Source organism: Lynx canadensis, chromosome A1 (genome assembly GCF_007474595.2).
Source record: "Lynx canadensis isolate LIC74 chromosome A1, mLynCan4.pri.v2, whole genome shotgun sequence".
NCBI lineage: Eukaryota > Metazoa > Chordata > Mammalia > Carnivora > Felidae > Lynx > Lynx canadensis.
The window spans coordinates 114446160-114467830 of NC_044303.2; the positions used below are offsets into that span (position 1 = coordinate 114446160).

Below are 21671 nucleotides of genomic sequence, written 5' to 3' on the forward strand. Positions count from 1 at the left end.
CTTTGCTATATACATTGATGCCTATTTCTGTGTGCATGACTTATTTCCCAATTTTTTTAAAGCTTTTAAAAAACAGATTTCTGAGGCCCTCCCAGAGGAGGTAGGGTCCAAAAGTCTACTTTTTTTTTTTTTAATATTTATTTTTGAGAGAGAGAGAGAGAGAGAGAGACAGCACAAGCAGGAGAGGGGCAGAGACAAAAGGAGACACAGAATCCGAAACAGGCTCCATGCTCTGTCTAGGCTGTCAGCACAGAGCCTGATATGGGGCTCGAACCCACAAACCATGAGATCATGACCTGAGCTGAAGTCGGACATTTAACCAACTGAGCCACCCAGGCACTCCCCAAAAGTCTACATTTTTTTTATAAATACCACTGACAATTCTTATCCATACTAGAAGTTAAAGTTGCTAGATTTATTTCTAGCTTCCAAAATGACTAAACTTTAATATAATCTTCCAGTTATCCAAAAGAGCAAAAAAAAAAGCAAGAATTCTAATGGTCCTATTTGGATAGATCAACAGAGTTGATCTTTTGTTTCCTATCCCTTTTAAATGATACTGGGATTAAATTACAAATACATGTATATATGTATTTGTATATATCTATATGTAGTAATAATCAATGAGCTAGATTATTAGTGTAAGAGTAAAGGTTCTTTAGCCCTAAAGATATGGAGGGACAATCAAACAACTGCTTTCAACAGACCTTCTCCCCAGCCCAAAAAGCCTTAGTAAATAAATCAAATAGATTTTATACTTTATAAGTCAGATTGTCACTCACGAGGCTACAGAAGTTGACTGTACAAATTCGTTCTCTGACCTTGTAAAGGACAAAGGAATGATTTAGTTTTCAGACTTCAAAGAATTTATTATTTTCAGACTTAGCCAATTTCTTTGGGTAGAAAGCACTTATGCACAAACCATGGCTAACACACATCTATGGTTGTAAAAAGGATTTATCAATACAATTATGCCATCTGTAACAGCAACAAAATAGCATAGGAATCAAGAGGATGTGAGTTCTGATAAATAAAGACAAAAGAAAAATAACTGCTTACAAATTTAAAGTCAATTATTAGGTACTATATGGACAGATGCCACAAAACCCACCTGATGGGGATTTTCACTAAACCCCCAAAGAAGACCAGACTAACAGAAGCAACAATAATTTACAAGGGTCATACATATTTTAAAGTCCTTAGTCAAGTACAATATTAAAAGATTACAAAAAAAAAAAGAATACAGTCATTCTCTGACCTTTTTCTCCCTTCTGTTAACTCTATTTTTAAATCTGCCCACAAACATGTAATCTTCTTGAGAGTATTACATAAAATCAATCTTGCAGCCATTTATTCCAATTATAAGTATTTTGTAATTCAAATACAGTGATCATAGGGAACTACTATTATTTTAATTTCTCAATTACAAATATTTAATGTTATAAATAACACTTCATAAAAGTACTGCAGCTCTGCTTCAATTAAATCTGATAAGGATCACTTTACCTGTGCAACAGAGCTCTGCAAGCCATTCTGAACCCATGGCATCTCCCAACAAAAAAATCAGGTAAAGAGACTTCAAACACCATAAAGGATGGTGATGGGCTTATAAAAACTGCTGAGCAATTATCAGAGCTGCAGTCTAAACGGAAGCAGGCTGCAACATGAGGTCACTACTGACAAGGAGAGACCTAATCAAGAGTCCACAAATTTCTTCCCAAGTCTGTGCAATTTTGCAGGACAGAGGGAAAAGGGGACAAAATTTTGAATCTGGGTAGCACTCCTGTAGAAATATTTAAGCCTACTCCAACATAAAGCAGAAAAACCAATCTGTTTGCATTAGTCATACTACCCTATCTGAAGACAGAAGTTATGACTAATATGAAATTGATAAAACAGTACACAAAAAGTACAATACTACTAATGTTCATTTGTTACCCATATTTAGAAAACCATTAGTGGTTAATTTTTCAAATCTAAAATTATGATAATTTCTATACTCCAAAACTATAATTTTAAAAACAATCATCTCAAAAAGTAAATATATATTAAAACAAGAAAAATCATATATTCCTTTCAAGCCAAAAGCAAAAGTCTTTCTTCACTCTTCCTATTAACTTGGGAATACCCTATAACTATGATAAGAATAAAGTGAAAGATTCTTTACAACTAGAAAGTCAGTAAGTAATAGTAACTACAAGTCTTTAAAACATTAAATGCATCATTTATAGGGCAAGGGGAGGGAAAAGAAAGAGAACTTGTCAATATCTATTGTGCTCTGGTACTTTAAAACAATTTTTACTTTAATAGAACTTTCTTATGACCCAAAGCATAAATTCTACTTTTCCCTGCCCAACAATTCTGACACTTCCACAACGTACATTTTTCCTGAGCTGAAATCAAGTGTCAGACAGTTAACCAACTGAGCCACTCTGGCACCCCACATTTTCCTCCTCTTTAGTGGAACCTCGCTAGTGAAAACGTAATGGACTGCCAAACAAATATTTTGCAAATTACTGGATTCAATGGATGAAAGAAGGGAAATGTTATGACTACCTTTCTGAACCACCTGTAGTCAGTCAGCTGAGGGCCCATTTCCTCAACAATAAGGCATCCACAGAATGAATTTGTAGAGACTAATCTCAAAACCCTAAACTCAGAGCTCTTCCTCAAACACTACACCTTTTATCCTGCACTACACCCAAAAAGAACAAACCATCAGAAACCAATGAACTCACAAAAATAAAGCCGTAGCATCAACAGCCCATAAAAAGATACTGAAATTTTCATTTCTGAATTCCAAGGTTTACGAAGGCAAAGCACAATTATAAATGAACTTTATAAGAATATAAGAATGCCAATTAATTTTTTTTTTGAGAGAGAGAGAAAGAGTGAGAAAGAGCAAGTGCAAGTCGGGGGGGTAGAGGGGAGGAGAGAGAGAATTTCAAGCAAGCTCCACACCCAGAGCACAGTTTGATGTGGGACACGATCTTACAACTGTGAGATTATGACCTGAGCCTAAAACAATAGTCGGAGACTAAACCAAGTGAGCCACCCAGACGCCCCTGCCAATTAACCTTTTGATGTATAGTTCTGCAAACATGAGTATACATTAAAATTTACCTAGGGGCACCAGGATGGCTTAATCAGTTAACCATCCAACTTCAGCTCAGGTCATGATCTTACGGTTTGTGGGTTTAAGCCCAGTGTAGGGCTCCGCACTGACAGCTGGGAGGCTTGAGTCTGCTTCAGATTCTTTGTCTCCCCCCCTCTCTCTCTGCCCCTCCCTGACTTGTGCTCTCTCACTCTCAAAAATAAATAAGTGTTTTTTTAAAAATAAAAATAAAAAAATGGGGCACCTAGGTGGCTCAGTCAGTTGAGTGTATGACTTCAGCTCAGGTCATGATCTCGCGGTTCGTGGGTAGGAGCCCCGCATCAGGCTCTGTGCTGACAGCTCAGAGCCTAGAGCCGGCCTCGGATTCTGTGTCTCCCTCTCTCTCTGCCCCTTCCTTGCTCATGTTCTCTCTCTCAAAAATAAATAAGCATTAAAAAAAATTTTTTTAATAAAAAAAATAAAATTTACCTAAACCTGAAGCCTAGGTAAAATATATGAGGCACAAATTAAAAAAAAAAGTGAAAAACTTGTTCAGAACTCTCCTACCTCTGTAAATTTTTTCAAGGTAGATTCCCCTAAAATTTGTACATTTAAACAACAAAGGTAAATAACAGACAAGTATGTGCAGAGAGAGCAATAATTCTTTATCTACAGATACAGTCACTTTGGAAAGGATCTTGAGATTTTCATGGACCTCATGGATAAGATGAAGCCTCAGAAGCAACCTGGTTTTTACATATCCTAAACTACCTATACCTAACCCCCAGCATTTTTTCCACTCTGAAGGCAGTTCAAATCATCACAAAATATGACTAATAGCAAATGATATACAGAAATAATGGATGCATAAACAGACTGATCAGTACAACTCCTACACAAATATTTAAACCACTGGTTCTCAAAGGGTGGTCTGTGAACAAAAAGACCAAAACTATTTTCATAACATTTGCCTTTTTCCACTGTGGTGACATTTGCATAAGGAAGCAAAATCAATGGTAGAAAAAAATGCTTGGGGTCTTAGCACAAATCCAGGCAAGTGGTACCAAACCATACCATGGCCATTGCATTCTTCACCACCCCTCACTTGTGATTTTTTAAAAAGGAGACCAATCCTTGATGAAGCAGCAGAAAAATTATTAATTTTATCTCAGCTCTGAGTATACTTCATTTTTTTACTTGGTATGACAAAAATGGGAAGTACACATAAAACACTTCTGAGGCATAGCGTAGTACGATGTTGTCTGTTTAAGTTGACAGGTGAACTTTTATCATGGAACACCATTTTCATTGGAAAGGTCAGCTGACAAATTATGGTTATTCCAACCTGAATATCTGGCAGACATTTTCTCAAAAATGAGCAAGACTGCAACTTTAAGAAAAACAAGTGACAATACTGTTAAAATTTGAGTTTTCAAGCAAACATTTGAATTTTTGAAAACCCCTATCTTCATAAATTCAATAATGTCCCAGTACTTAAAGATGTTTTTGATACAATCAGTGGTGATATTAAAGAATGTGAATTCGGGGTGCCTGAGTGGTTCAATCAGTTGAGCATCCGACTCTTGAATTCAGCTCAGGTCACGATCCCAGAGTCGTGGGATCAAGCCCTGCATTGGGGCCCCACTCTGAGCATGGAGCCTGCTTAAGATTCTCTCTTGGGGTGCCTGGGTGGCTCAGTCAGTTGAGCATCAGACTCTGGCTCAGGTCACGATCTCACGGCTCGGCTCGTGAATCTGAGCCCAGCATCAGGTTCACTGACAACAAAGAGCTTGCTTCAGATCCTCTGTCCTCCCCTATCTGCCCCTCCCCCATTCATGCTCTCTTAAAAATATACACTAAAAAAAAAATTCTCTTTCTCCCTCTGTCCTTTTCCCCTACTCGTGTGCATGCTCTTGCTCTAAAAATTAAAAAAATTCATTACATTAACATTTAATGGGTTTATTGCTACTTTAAAAAATATATAAATTTCAGTTTTGAGGCACCTGGGTGGCCTAATCAGTTAAGGGTCTGACTAAATTTCAGTTCAGATCATGATTTCACGGTTCATGAGATCGAGGTGTCGGGTTCTGCACTACAAGTGCAGAGCCTGCTTGGGATTCTCTTTCTCCATCTTTCTCTGCCCCTCCTCTGTTCTGTCTCTCTCTCAATAAAAAAAAAATTCTCAATTTTAATTCCCAATAATGTAAATACCAATAGCCATAACCCCCAGAAACAAAAGTTCTTTGGGTTCTAAATAAATCTAAAGTGTAAAAAAAACTGAAAACTGCTGACTGAGAACTAATAAAGGAGGTGGAATTTATCAATAGAAAAACATAACAGCTGTGTTACATAAAAACAGCTGTATTACAGCTGCAAATACAAGCATCTTCCAAACTACAACCCAACAAAGCCACACTTCCAGTGGCTTAAATTTGCTGTTTTAATTTGTAACATGGTAAATGCCTACAGGTATAATCCACATTAACAAAGGTCTTGTAGTCATCAATAATTTTTAAGAATTTAACATGTGAAAACAAAAAATTTGATAACTGCTTTTTTAAACCATCATTAAATGTTTATTTGCCTGGGTGGCTCACCTGGTTAACCAACCGACTTGGGCTCAGGTCATGAGCTTATAGCCTGTGAATTTGAACCCCATGGGGGACTCTGTGCTGACAGCTGAGAGCCTAAAACCTGCTTCAGACTCTGTGCCTCCCTCTCTCTCTGCCCTCCCCTGCTTGCACTCTGTCTCCCTCTCAAAAATAAATAAACATTGGGGCGACTAGGTGGCTCAGTTGGTTAAGCGGCCGACTTCAGCTCAGGTCATAAATCTCACGGTTTGTGAGTTCAAGCCCCACGTCGGACTCTGCTGAGAGCTCAGAGCCTGGAACCTACTTCAGATTCTGTGTCTCCCTCTCTCTGTCCCTCCCTTACTCATGCTCTGTCTTCGTCTCTGCCTCTCCCTCAAAAATAAATAAACTTTTTTTTATTTAAATAAACATTAAATAATTTTTTAAAATGTTTATTTCCCTTAGGTTTCTAACATATTTTCCCACAGCTACTTCTGAAGAGAAAAAGAGTAGCGACCTAACACTGTAGTAAATGTTTATGAACTACCTCACAGAAAAATTCAACAAGATGGCACGTTAAAAGTTACCAAAAGTTCAATCTCCAGTTTCATGAAGTACAGTATCCACTAATTCCCTAAAACAAATTTATTAATGCTCCCTATATTCTAGGGCTGTGCACTCTACGGATATCTCTCCCCTATTTTTCTTTCATCCATGGTGGATAACCAAAGAATGTATTTTTTATCTTCATGCAATCATTCAGCCAAAACTACAAAAAAGGCTAATATACAAATATTAACTGAAATTTTGATCATCACTAAATCTCAAAGATGACTCTGGTAGACACCTATCTTTCTGTCTGACAGCCCTATCCCTTTCTTTTGGTAAATAGCCACATTCTTCTGTGGCAAACTAGTTCCTCTTCCTATCCAATGGTCTTGGTAGATACATAAATTACAATGACCAGTTCTACCCTGGCCAGGTGATTGGACAGTGGATGCAATTTAGGCCACACCCTCTCCCCTGCTACTCCAGAGGAATTTGACCTTGAGTATAATGACAGATAGAAAGACAACTGAAATTCTCAAATAGCCACATGCTAGAGATTCTTCCATAACCCTGCCACTAAATTCTCCACGGTTTCCAAATGTTATCTCTGCTTTTCCTTCTGACTCTGAGACCTGTCATTCTGCTAATAAACTGTCTTTTTTCTTTCCTTTAACAAGGTCCACTTCTGTGACTTGCCTTTAAGGAATCCTGACCACCTACCTACCAGTCTATCTGAAAATTACCTGGCTGGAAGAAAGGAGGATTGTCTACAAAACTGGAAAGATAACCAAAAAGAAGAAACACGTAGTGCTATGTATTTGAATATTAACTTTGCTAATAATTAAATAAATAAATAGACCTAACAAATTTACATCATTAAATCAGTGCTATCCCGAAGAAATTTCTGCAACGACAGACATGTTCTATATCTGTACTGTCCAATACAGTGGCCACTCCCATGGCCGTCGAGCACTTGAACTCTGGCTAATACAACTGTGAAAGTGATTTTTTAACTTTATTTAATTTTTACTGGTTCAAGTTTAAAATTTAAATAGCCACATGTAGCTAGTGGCCACTGTATTGGAAAGCATAACTCTAACTTAAAATAAAGAACATCCATTTATTTTATTTTTTTTAATGTCTATTTATTTTTGAGGGTGGGGGAAGGGCGGGGGGGGCGGGGAACAGAGGATCTGAAGCAGTCTCTACAGTGAGAGCGGAAAGCCCAATGTGGAGCTTGACCTCACAAACCACAAGTTCATGACAGGACCTGAAGTCGGCACTTAAGCGACTGAGCCACCCAGGTGCCCCAAGAACTCCCATCTGTCTCCTGTCTTTAGGTCCTGGAGAAAATACTGCTAATGGCAATATAAATCAGGCTGTATATTTTAAGCACTCTGGAAATACTTATAAAAGCCAAAGAAAAGTTCATCACTAGTTGAGCCAAATAAATGTATGCAAATAGTTCAGAAGAAGAAAGAAGGGGCCTAAGAACCTAAAAAGTTGATCAGTAGCAATTTAATACAGACAATCTAGCTAAAATAATTCAAAATTTCCAGAAAAAAGGACAGTAAATATATAATTGAGATATAGGTAAATAGTTTGGCATACTGTTTATAAATATCTTAATATAATTAGAGTTAAGAGCCCTAACCCCAAATAAATTAAAAGGGCTTATAAACATAGAATAGCACAAACAATGTTAAATCAAGGGCAAAAGAGTGAACAAGTTAATATACCCTAATTGCAATCATGTTTGAAGAAATTATACATAATATACAAGGACCTAGAAGCTCACAAAGAAATTTAAGAGTTGTATTTGACAGTATGTATCTTAAATCACTTTATAATTTTTCTAAATGACAATGGATAGTTTATCCCTTTGGTATTATGTAGTTTAAATGACATTTTGCCTTCTAATGCTTTTAAATCATTTCCTCTGCTTTTTAACTACCATTTTATTGAACACAGATTTAATGAAAAATATCTAGTGATCAAAAAAAAAAAAAAAAAAGACAACAACAAATTCTAGTGATCTCAATATATTGCTGTTCCCCTAATTAGAAAAGGGGGTTAGTAAGGGTTAGTAAACCATGGAACTTTACAGAGAACAGCACAGAATTGAGCAATACCTAAACCTGCAGACTTCTTGAATTCTCTAAAGCTTTCTAAACAGTGTGTCCAGTGGCCCAAGCTATGCATTAAGACAATGACTGTATCCTAACACACCTACCAAGTTTACATAGTATGCCATGTAAACAGTATCACTTCATACCTGAAATAAGACTGGAAAGCACTATAGTAATGCATCACAGAGTTCTCTCTCTACAGCCTACTTCTAGCCTAGAACTTGGAAATACAAGTCAATTCAACCACTTCCAAAGGTTCTGAAAATTTACCCAACCCAACTAACACACTAATACAAAAACAAACTTTAAGAAGAAATGTAGGGGCGCCTGGGTGGCGCAGTTGGTTGAGCGTCCGACTTCAGCCAGGTCACGATCTCGCGGTCCGTGAGTTCGAGCCCCGCGTCGGGCTCTGGGCTGATGGCTCAGAGCCTGGAGCCTGTTTCCGATTCTGTGTCTCCCTCTCTCTCTGCCCCTCCCCCGTTCATGCTCTGTCTCTCTCTGTCCCAAAAATAAATAAACGTTGAAAAAAAATTTAAAAAAAAAAAAAAAAGAAGAAATGTAAAAGTTCTATCTCGAAAGAAAAGTGTAAATGCTAATACTTGAAATTTCCTTATCAAGTTTGCTTAAAATTTTCTTGTTGCTCTTTTCCATACATAAACCAATCTTTTACATATTGTTACAATTTGTGTGATTTACTGCTTCAGTGAATCTACACCTAGAATAAAACTCTTAAAAGCTAAGGTTCTTTCAACTGAAATAATACCTTGTTGATGCTGTAACACTATTTGGTTCCAGGATGTTTTCAGTCATCCTTAACTGTACCACCTCTGCCATATCACTTGATTTTTCTGCACCCTCTTCTGGAAGTTCTTCTATATGTTCCAGCTTTTCATCTTCCTCTTCTTCCTCAGAAAGCTCATTAACCTACATAAACAAGACAAAATTGACAATTAAAATTTAATGAAACTTTTAACTGACATTATATAAGATATACTATTCTAAGAAAATGTAAGACACAGACAACTCATTTTTTACTTCATTTCCTAGGACCAATTTTTCCAAAGGAATAAGTAATCGCCAACTTTTCCATATTTGAAGAAAACCTCAAACCAAATGTAACATTTTAAAACACGAAGTAATGATTGCGTTAGCATATCACTAGGAACATGAGTAAGACCACACACCATGGAAAGCCTGCACACTGTAGTTAGTTAACATTAAGAAAGCTTCATTTCCTAACCAATCAGTTTTATAAACTGAATAGTTACAAAGATTTCTAACTGACCTCTCCAATTTCCAGGTACATTTAACAAGTGATGTTAACACAGAGTAAATGTTGGAAAAGGGCAGAGTAATTTTGCCTTAAGGTGTTAAGTATGTTTTAGAAACTGTCAACTAACTTCTAAACGATTCAGATGGAATTTTTCAAGAGGAGATTGGACCTTACAAAAGGGAACTCACTAATTTGGCCATTAAGCACAACTCAAAGGTTATAATTCTGTTTCTGGCAGGGGCTATAAAATGTCTTCCATTATCAAACTGGCTACATAAGTAAACAATCACGCTAATAAAAGACCGTGAATATTAGAGAAGGAAAACCAACAAAATATTCTTTTCTTTAAATGTTCATTTATTTATTTAATTAGTTATTTATTTTGAGAGAGAGACAGAGACAGAGAGAGAGGGAAGGAGGGAGAGGGAGGGGGGGGGAAAGAGAGAGAAAGAGAGAGAGAGAGAGAGGGAGAGAGAGAGAGAGGGAGGGGGAGAGGGAGAGAGAATGCATGCATGCAAGAGCAGGGGAGGTGCACAGAGAGAAGGAGGGAATCCCAAGCAGGCTCTGCACTGTGATCAAGGAGTCCCATGTGGAGCTTGATCCCACGAATTGTGAAATCGTGACCTGAGCCGAAATCAAGAGTCAGAAGCTTTAACCAACTGAGCCATGCAGGCTCCCCCAAAACAAAATATTTTCAAATGAGGGACACCTGCTTGGGATTCTCCCTCTCCCTCTCTTTCTGCTCCTTCCCGGCTCACGTGCACCCTCGCCCACTCTCTCTCCCAAAATAAGTAAACAAACTTCAAGAAGTATTTTTTTTCCCATATAAGAAATAAATTTTAAAGCTATCTCAAAGAAGACATTAGCCATAAACTGCTTTAACACCTTTTATAATTTAATACTAGTCATTAAAGGGGCGCCTGGGTGGCTCAGTCGGTTGGGTGTCTGACTTCGGCTCAGGTCATGATCTCATGATCCGTGAGTTCAAGCCCCAAGTAGGGCTCTGTGCTGACAGCTCAGAGCCTGGAGCCCGTTTCAGATTCTGTGTCTCCCTCTCTCTCTGCCCCTCCCCTGTTCATGCTCTGTCTTTCTCTGTCTCAAAAATAAATAAACATTAAAAAATTAAAAAAAAAATACTAGTCATTAAAAACACTTGAGCAGTAAAAGTATACCTTTGTCCATTCCAGCCAAATGCACTGGAAATACCTGGGATAAATTTACCACTACGTGTAACAGTAGTGTTCTTCCCAGGCAAACATAGTTGATAAAATATCCTCAGAAAGCAGACTTTAACCAGAAGAAAGGCAATTTTCCTGTGATATTCTACAACACTCCTAATCAACCAGTACAGACTGCCTGCTTTCAAGCATAATACAATAAGTTCTCAAAAGCCAGCTTTGAAGGCAGAAAAATATATGTTCACATCCCTACTGTGCCCTTAACTATCTCTCAACTTACTAAATTCTCTAGGCCTATGAATAAAATGAAGATGCTATATATACTACCTCCCTCATAAGGCTAGTTGAAAGGATTAAATACTATACGCTAAACTCTCCTACAGTGTCTATACATAAAAAGCAGTAAATAATAGCTATCATTATAACCAGAACTGTTATTTCTATAGAGCAAAGAGCCTTATTTCTACATGTAATATCACTTTTTATTAGAAAGAAAGACCATATATGCCATCCAAACCACCTAAAGCAGGAGCTCTCAAACATTAGTGTATTAAGGTCACTGGTCAGCTAGGTCTCTAAAAATTCATTATTAACAACACTTAATGACTGCAATTTGTGAACTACTGACTTTATAAATAAAGCATATACAGCAGATTCTGCTGAAATTGTTGTGCCTGTAAATGCCAGCCCTCATCTATTTCCAATCAAGTAGAAGAGTGGTGAAAAAAACTAAAAATCAGTAAGTAACTGATTATGAACTGAGGTAAGATTTATACACAAAGGTGAAAATTTCAAGATAGATGAGTTTTTAAACTGAATCAAATGGAGAAGTATCTTCATTTTCCACGTATTTAATACATTAATGAAATTGAACAGCATACTTAATATCTACCTGGTAACTGAAGAAAAAAATATTAAACAGCAAGAAAATACTATTTTCAGAAGTATTAAATGGGAATTACCGTGGTTGATCAATATGGGCTTGGCCACCACAGTAGAGTATGGGAAAAAAATTTAAGATGACTATTTAAACTGAAAACATTTTTTCAGTCCACAATTTTTGGTACAGAGGTATTGCTGTTTTAATATGTTACAGTATATGTTTTTAAAAATAAGTTTGTGCCTACAGTCAATAGCTCTTGGGAACTACAAATACCTTACCACTCATTTATATTGAATATATTATATTCAATTCAATAAGCTTTATGTAAACTAAGTGACACTGTTCAGTAGTTTCAACAATAATCATCCAATAAGATATGACATGAACAGTAACCTAATGGGATTTTCTTTTGCCCCCTCCCATCTCCCAGGCCTCCCAATGTAACTTCCTACAGTAGTAACTAACTAACTTGGTTTGGGTAATAAGCATTAAAAACTTAAAAATGTCCCCTGTCATCCCACACTTCAAAAGTTCTTGATCCTCTCCTTGTCACCTCAACATTCTGCTTATTAATGTGTCTATCTATTCCTAAGTTATTAAGAACCTGTCCTATATACGCAGCTGCCTCAACTCCACTTAATGGAAAACGACTTACTCCACTTAATGGAAACCCCTCATCCATACTTACATCTCTTCTTTCTTTGACTGCTGTAATTCCCTTCTCTAGGGCCTCGTGAAATGCCTGCTCTCCAGACTCCAGCTTGTGGAGAACGCTGCTACCTGCCTTCTCAAATGTATAAAGAAACATAATTATCACCTACATCTTCAAACCACTCTACTGAATTTGCATTCACGTAGGGATCCCATACAAAGAACCTGTCCACCGACTCTGGGTCATTTCTCAAACACTCCCTAGTCATCATGTCAGTCATCTCTCTCGTACTATTAATAGAAATATCTACCACCTTGAAAAGGTTCTGACAGCCAAATACTTGCATTAATGGGATGAAACTCCAAAGGAAAAGAGCACTAGTTAACTTTGCTTCTTTCAAATATCAAAATCAGAAGAAAAATAATCAAAGCACTGCAAGGATGGGCCAAGTATGCCCACATCTTTAAATATGGGGATAAGAAATTAGCACATTTAAGTTAGGTCAACTTAAAAATATAACCAAAATAGGGGTGCCTGGGTGGCTCACTCAGTTAGGCGTCCAACTTCAGTTCAGGTCATGATCTCACAGCTCACAGGTTCGAGACCCATGTTGGGTTCTGTGCTGATAGCTCAGAGCCTAGAGCCTGCTTCAGATTCTGTGTCTCCCTCTCTCTCTACCCCTCCCCCCTTCACGTTCTGTCTCTTTCTCTCAAAAATAAATAAACTTAAAAAATATACATACAACCAAATTGTGCTAAGTTGGAAGAAATTTTACTTTCACTCAATACATTACCAATTCAGCCTCACAAGTCAAACTGAAGTTACCAAATCTGCTTTAAAGAAAATAAATTTTCAGGTATCTGTCCTACTATTGTAACCTGTTTATAGTATAGAAATATCATAGAAATAGTTAAGAAAACAAATTCTGGTAATCAGTAATATGAAACAAAATAATTAAATATACATCACTCTCTCTTAGGACTCACAGCACTAATCCATTATTGATCATATTCTATTCAATATGCTAACATCTTCTTTTCTATCCACGGGCAAACCTGCAGAATTCACCATTATGTGCTGGTGTTAACTAACCACCATTCTATCTAATGTAAAGCACAACATATTTTAAGTCAATTCTGCTAGTGCTTAAAGAAATATATGCATTTGGATGCCTAGGTGGCTCAGCTGGTTGAGCATCCAACTACAGCGCAGGTCATGATCTCACAGTTCATGGGTTCAAGCGCCACATCAGACTCTCTGCTGACACAGCTCAAAGCCTAGAGCCTACTTCAGATTCTGTGCCTCCCTCTCCCTCTGCCCCTCCCCTGCTCACACTCTGTCTTTCTCAAAAATTAATACACATTAAAAAAATTTTTTTAAATACAAGTGAATTACATGAGAGTTATTTCAGTGTACATAAAGAAGACAGAGGATAGCAGAAATATCAGAGAATTACACCACAACATAAAACAGTCAAGATATACCCTGAAGACTTTAGAGCTGTCTAGATATAAATATTAGGACAAACTGGCATCATCAGTTTCTTAGAATTCAAATCTTCTCAAGAAATGTAAAAGATGAGTAACACAAACACATTCATATTATTTCACTTTGAGCAGCCATTAATTTTATCTAAATAAATTACTAAAACATTATTAATTTTTTAAATTTTTTTTAATGTTTATTTTTGAGAGAGAGACAGCGCCAGCGGGCGAAGAGCAGAGAGAGACACAGAATCCGAGGCAGGCTCCAAGCTCTGTGCTGTCAGCACAGAGCCTGACATGGGGCTTGAACCCAAGAATTATAAAATCATGACCTGAGCTGAACTTGGATGCTTAACCCACTGAACCACCCAGGTGCCCCAAATTTCTTTAAAGATTTTATCATTTTTGGGGTGCCTAGGCAACTCGGTTGGTTAAGCATACAACTCTCAATCTCAGCTCAGGTCATGATCTCCCGGTTCGTGGAATCGAGCCCCACATTGGGCTCTGCGCTGACAGCATGGAGCCTACATGGGAGAGTCTCTCTCCCTCTTTCTCTGCCTCTTCCCCACTCTTTCATGTGCATGCATATGTGTACATACAGGCTCTCTCAAAATAAACTCTAAAAAACAAAAAAACTAAAATTAAATCAAGATTTTATCTTTTTTTTTTTTTAATTTTTTTTCAACGTTTTTATTTATTTTTGGGACAGAGAGAGACAGAGCATGAACGGGGGAGGGGCAGAGAGAGAGGGAGACACAGAATCGGAAACAGGCTCCAGGCTCCGAGCCATCAGCCCAGAGCCTGACGTGGGGCTCGAACTCACGGACCGCGAGATCGTGACCTGGCTGAAGTCGGACGCTCAACCGACTGCGCCACCCAGGCGCCCCAAGATTTTATTTATTTTTTTTTTTAATGTTTATTTATTTTTGAGACAGAGAGAGACACAGCATGAACGGGGGAGGGGCAGAGAGAGAGGGAGACACAGAATCGGAAGCAGGCTCCAGGCTCTGAGCCATCAGCCCAGAGCCCGACGTGGGGCTCGAACTCGCGGACCGCGAGATCATGACCTGAGCTGAAGTCGGACGCTTTAACCGACTGAGCCACCCAGGCGCCCCGATTTTATCTTTTTTAAGTAATCTCTACACCCAACATAGGGCTCAAACTTACAACCTTGAAATCAACAGTCATACACTCTACCTACTGAGCCAGCCAGGCACCACTAAACTAAAGCAATTTAAGGAAAAGAAAAGTGCCACACAGAATTCCCAAAAATGGGATTTCTTACAGGCATCAAAGACATTACAGATTTGGTGCACCTGGGTGGCTAAGTCGGTTGAGTGTCTGACTCTAGATTTTGGCTCAGGTCATGATCCCAGGGTTGTGGGATTCTCTCTCTCTCCCCCTCTGTTCCTCTCCCCTGCTTGCACTCTCTCTCTAAAATTAAAAAACAAACAAACAAACAAACAAAACTGGGGCACCTGAGTGGCTCAGTCATTTAAGTGTCCAACTTCAGCTAAGGTCATGGTCTTGTGGTTCACGAGTTCGAGCCCCACATCAGGCTCTGTGCCAACAGCTCAGAGCCTGGAGCCTGCTTCAGATTCTGTGTCTCCCTCTCTTTCTGCCCCTCCCTCCCACACTCTCTCTCTCTCAAAAATAAACAGACATTAAAAAATCAAAAAATAATGAAATAAGACATTAAAGTTTTAAGGCATATCTATCTCCTTGTCCTCTTCTCTTCTTGTCATTTTCTTTAAAGCCAAGAATTTTGAAGACATGTGTCAGTTCTTTATTCTAACCAAAATTTTAAATTAGCAACAGCATATAACAGTTGGGAAGTTCAAAAAATATGTCAAAAATTCCAAGGATCACTATTCTGGCTACAAGTTCTACCCACTTGACTTACTTCACAATGGTATACATATGCAGTTTTCATCCCCAGTTTACACATTACAAACTGTAATTTGGCTTGTTACTGTTTCCTTAAAGTACATGATACTTGAAAAGAAACAGGAGAGTGAGAGAGGAAGGAAGGAAAAGGGAGATAGAAAGAGAGAAGGAAAATCAAAGGTATAAATGCTTATGTGAAGAAACATTAAAAAATAAGGAAGATCTCAACTCCAAATATTAAAAAATCTTGTTCATAAATGTCCACAACAGTAAAGAAACTCTGTATAAAAAAAAAAAAAAAAGATAGACTATGTGGGAAAACTCCTAATTCACATTATCAGAACCAAGGTCAGTAAGAATTCATAAAAATCCGTATGATAAACTACCTTTCAAAAGATGCTATTTTCATAATCTAATAGCAAATTAAAAAAAAGCCACCCAATGTGCATCAATAAATAGTGACCATATAATTAATCATCAGAACCTGGATATATGTAAGAGTGAAAAGGCGAGCTACTAATAATTACACGAGAAGCAGATACAAACCAGGACTCTTCTAAGAAAATGGGGTGTACTATCACCTTTTCAAGTGGAGATCAGTACTATACATCAAATAAATCATAATGGTGCATCCATACAATAGGGAACTTTGCAGACGTAAAAACACAAGAGTATTGTCTCTATATTCCAATAAGAAAAGAGTTCCAAAATAAACTGTTAACAGATTAAAAAAAAACAGGGGGGGGCCCGGGTGGCTCAGTCAGTTAAGCGTCTGACTTCGGCTCAAGTCATGATCTCATGGTCCATGGGTTTGAGCCCCATGTAGGGCTCTGTGCTGACGGCTCAGAGCCTGGAGCCTGCTTCGGATTCTGAGTCTCCCTCTCTCTCCTTCCCCACTCTCACACTCTCACACTCCCTTTCCCTCCCTCCCTCTCCCTCCCTCCCTCTCTCGTTCTCTCCACCCCCCCCCCTCAAAAATAAACATTAAAAAAAAAAAAACTTTAAATAAAAACAACAACCACAAAATGATGGTGCAGAACTGTGTGTGGTATGCTACCTTCCTCTTAAAAAACTGTGAGGAGGGGGGCGCCTGGGTGGCGCAGTCGGTTGGGCGTCCGACTTCAGCCAGGTCACGATCTCGCGGTCCGTGGGTTCGAGCCCCGCGTCAGGCTCTGGGCTGATGGCTCAGAGCCTGGAGCCTGTTTCCGATTCTGTGTCTCCCTCTCTCTCTGCCCCTCCCCCATTCATGCTCTGTCTCTCTCTGTCCCAAAAATAAATAAAAACGTTGAAAAAAAAAAAATAAAAAAAAAAAAAAAAACTGTGAGGAGGGGCGCCTGGGTGGCGCAGTCGGTTAAGCGTCCGACTTCGGCCGGGTCACGATCTCACGGTCCAGGAGTTCGAGCCCCGCGTCGGGCTCTGGGATGATGGCTCAGAGCCTGGAGCCTGCTTCCGATTCTGTGTCTCCCTCTCTCTCTGCCCCTCCCCCGTTCATGCTCTGTCTCTCTCTGTCCCAAAAATAAATAAACGTTGAAAAAAAAAAAATTAAAAAAAAAAAAAAAACTGTGAGGAGGGGCATCTGGGTGGCTCAGTCTATTAAGCATCAGACTTCAGCTCAGATCATGATCTCACAGTCTGGGAGTTCAAGTCCTGGGTCACGCTCTGTGCTGACAGCTCAGGGCCTAGAACCTACTTTGGATTCTGTGTCTCCCTCTATCTCTGCCCTTCTCCAGACTGCATTCTGTCTCTCTCAAAAATAAATAAACATTAAAAAAACAAAAACAAATAAAAAACAAAAACAAAAAACTGTGAGGCAATATTTGCTTACATTTGCATAAAGAAACTCTGGAAAAACACATAAAAAACCAATGTGAGGGGGGAGTGGGTATGAGTAAAAGCAAGAAATTTTACTAAATATTTTTTTTAACCAGGTGAATTACTCATTAAAAAAGTAGCAGCCCCACCCCATGACCACAATATAAGTAACTTCATAGGTTTTAACCTAATAAAAGTTTGACAAATCATTTCACTTACGAACAAAATAAAAACCTCCACATAGACCTAAATCACAAATTCTAAGCGTGAAAAGTCTGGATTAATATGGTTTTACAATAAATTAGTCACTCTGCATCAATATTCTCATTTCAGGAAGGAGACAATAACTAGGTCCTGTACAATCTCAACCAACAACAAAATATAATGTAGTTGGAAAAATGGATGTTAATTTTCCAGAGTCACAAGAGTTAAAAAACTACCTGCAACCTCAACTTATACTCTTGATGCTTGCCATTAATGACAATGATTGCACTGCTCTATTGATGCTACTTCCATCAAGAAAAACTTTCTAAGACAGATACCACATGGTTTCACTCTTATGTGGATCCTGAGAAACTTAACAGGAACCCATGGGGGAGGGGAAGGGAAAAAAAAAAAAAAAAGAGGTTAGAGTGGGAGAGAGCCAAAGCATAAGAGACTCTTAAAAACTGAGAACAAACTGAGGGTTGATGGGGGGTGGGAGGGAGGGGAAGGTGGGTGATGGGTATTGAGGAGGGCACCTGTTGGGATGAGCACTGGGTGTTGTATGGAAACCAATTTGTCAATAAATTTCATATATATAAAAAAAAAAAAAAAAAAGAAAAACTTTCTATTTTTTAAAGTATGTGTGAACTTTGTATTGAATCTCTCCCTCTACCTTCTATTTCTCACCTTTTGTCTACATTCCTCTATGCTAAGTTTCTTTGCAAAAGCAAAAAACCACCCTATTCTTACAAAATAAACAATGCTTAAGTTAGAATAAAAAGATACAAACCTCAAAAATACCTAACATATAGTCACAGTCTGGTTTCAATGCCCTTTCCATATTACTCAAATTGAAAACAAGAACTTAAAAATAATCACATTCATATATTACATGGATGTGTTACCTATGATTGCATATAATAACCAAGACAACTGCTTTGTTTAGTACTTAAAAATTCCACCTGAGTTTGTGCCAAGCCCTAAAGAGTATATTCTTTAAAAATTCTTCAAGTATCTAAAATATTCTCACCTGTTCAGTAATTGAACTCAAATCATTAGATGAGAAATCTTCCTCTTCATTCTCAAAAAACTCATAGTAATTTTCCAGAAGTCCAGCCATTATCCTGCTCACTATTTCTTGCTCTTTCAGATCTTCCACATCTGTGTAAATGCTAAGAATAAAAGTCCAAATTGAACTGAGAGTCCTTAAATCAAATACAGGTAAAATTAGAAGACAACCAATGAGTCACTTTATAAACCTGAGCAATTTATGTCATCATTCTGTGCCTCAGTTTTCCCATCTGTAAAGCCTACCTAATTTGTACCCTCTTCACAGAAATGCTGGGAGGATTAATCAGATCTACAATAAAAAATAATGGTTCACCCAGCAACCTATGATCCTTGGGGGATAGTATAATGCCTCTATTTCACAAATTCAGTATTTTTTGATTACACAAAAATTGGGGGAAAAACTTACTGGAAGACATCTGGACCAAAGACAGCAGCCAGAGAGTTTGCAGACCAAATTTCTTCATGATGTGATGCTACATTGGCTAAAAATCTACACAGAAACTTTAACAAACTGTAATTAACAGGTGGAAGCTGTTGTAAAAGGAACCTCAACTTTCTTCCAAATTCATCTTCATTATTATAATCTATAAAACATAATGACAGGTTTTTTTAATGAAGTAAAAGCAAAGCTCAGATATTTTGCCAGGTTCACATTACTCCACCCACATCACCTTTTTTACTATAACAATTCAAAACCTCTTCACTTCCTCTACCAGGAGCCAAATGCCTTAGGGCTTTGCATTTCACTTATTAAGGGGAAGAGAAGAGTTAGAAGGAACTCAACCCTTCAATTGCTGAAGGATGTTTTCCTCATCTATTACTCATCAGCACAAATTCTCTAATTTATTTTTTTTCAATTCTCATCATACTGTTTTTTGCATGACAGTACCTGTGTTTCCAAATCAGTGCCAACTCTAAGAAGTCAAAATGCACTGGCTAATGCTAATCAACGCCAACTATGAATGAACAAAGAAGATTTAACCAACAAATAGAATCAGTGACACTTTTCCACTTGGATGAATGGGCAAAGAGGAAGGAACAGGGTGTAAGTAACTTTCTTCCTCCCCTAACATCCTGAAAAGAACAATTAACTTCAGCAATATCAGTAAGACTAAATAAAGAAGAATTCCACTTCTTAACTGTTTTTCTCTAAATTGATGTTGCTTTCTGTTTATGAAGTTAATTTTTGAGTGACAGAAGCTAGGCCCTGTGTTAATCATGTCACTGAATTTTCATTAATAGAAACTTAGGCCTGTAGCATCCCGTGATTGGTGAGGGTCTCACTTAGGAGAGAGAATTTCTCACATATACCCTCCAAATGAAGTAATTTAATGCTTCAATAGTGAAAATTAACCCAATTATGTTTCACTACATATTTTTCTTCAGATTTTTAAAGTTAATTTACAGAAAAATTATAGGTAAAAAGGTTATGGTCAAGATATTGGCCAACTCTGCAAAAAACACTTAAGCCTAAGCTTATCAGGAAAGGTTATAGTCACATGAGTTTTACTTAAAATTTAAAATACAACCAACACCAATTCTTCTATATTGATAATACTACCAACTGTCCATTCAAGTACAATACTTTGATTTCTTAACTGAATGAAAGAGTCCCTAGAATGTTTTTTTAAACCACCATGGCTACAGTTGGTGGAAATGTTAACAACCTAAGCATTTAGCAGCAAAGGGTTATTTTTAAAAATCATGGTTATCAACTCAAAAAATATATGCAAACAATTAATATTATCAATATACTGACTGCAACAATAACACTAACAAATTCTACATAACACCCTCCCTAGCTTTTCAGCACTTATCATCTGACACACGCATATATTTAGTTTATTTATCATCTATTTTTCCTCTGTCTCTGCTAAGTCCTTTAGAAGTTTAGCTCTGTGATGGCAGAGGTTTTTATCCAGTTTTGTTCACTGATGCACTCCCAGAATCTGGAAGACTGCCTAGCATATAGCAGGTATTAAACAAATATTAGTTGGATAAGCTAAATGAATATACAATAATGGGGCAAAAAGCTGAACTACTAAAACATTGGCTTTGATGGAGTGGTAATGCTGTTTTTTACTTGAAATACTGTCCATGTTGCTCTACTTTTGATTGTACACATTTCCACTATACAAAAATATTTGTAACTGCCAGGCTGCTTCTTCTATTTTTTTAAATGATCATTTATATATCTTGAGAGAGAGGGGGCACTGCCAGAGGGAAAGAAAGTGAGAGGGAGAAAGAATTCCAAGCAGACTCCTCCCTGTTAGTGCAGAGCCCCACTTGGGGCTCAAACTCACAAACCGAACTGTGAGATCATGACCTGAGCCGAAGTCGGATCCTTAACCTACTGAGCCACCCAAGTGCCCCCAGGCTGCTTCTTCTAAAGTCTTCAAGTAAGGCAGAGAAGCATTTCAAAATATATACAGCTATAAAATACACACCTGCTTGAATTTCTTTCCTCTTGAACCTACTTCGGAATTAAATTATATACAGAAAAAATAGATGTATCAAAGAAGTTTATCCTAACTAGCAATTCTTTCAAGCACCTGAGCATTTTTTGAAAATGTTACAACAAATTCACAAAACTAAAAGCCTTGTTTTCTAACAAAACGTAACATATAAGTAGCTGGACAAATCATGGTCTAAAACAATGACTGTCAACATTTGACAATGAATGGAATGGTAGTCATGACCTGGGGGAAAGGGATGACAGTGGGTAGAGGCGAGGGATCTTGTTAAACATCCTAAAATTCACAAGACGGTCCCTTATAATAAAGAATTATCCAGCCTAAAATATCAACAGTACCAAGGTTTTGAAACTCTGGTCTAAACAAAAAGTCTAACCACACCAGAAATGCCACACTGCAGTGTCTTGCTAC

The 21671-nt window shown here is 37.8% G+C and overlaps 1 protein-coding gene across 1 annotated transcript in view; it reads right to left on the minus strand.

Annotated features, from left to right (window-relative positions):
• The window catches only part of FAM13B (family with sequence similarity 13 member B), a 91470-nt gene that overhangs the window by 45655 nt on the left and 24144 nt on the right, over window positions 1-21671 (minus strand). Inside the window, 4 exon segments of the mRNA XM_036064280.1 lie at window positions 9106-9266; window positions 12365-12460; window positions 18746-18887; window positions 19193-19370. Coding sequence (XP_035920173.1) covers window positions 9106-9266; window positions 12365-12460; window positions 18746-18887; window positions 19193-19370 — 577 coding nt within the window.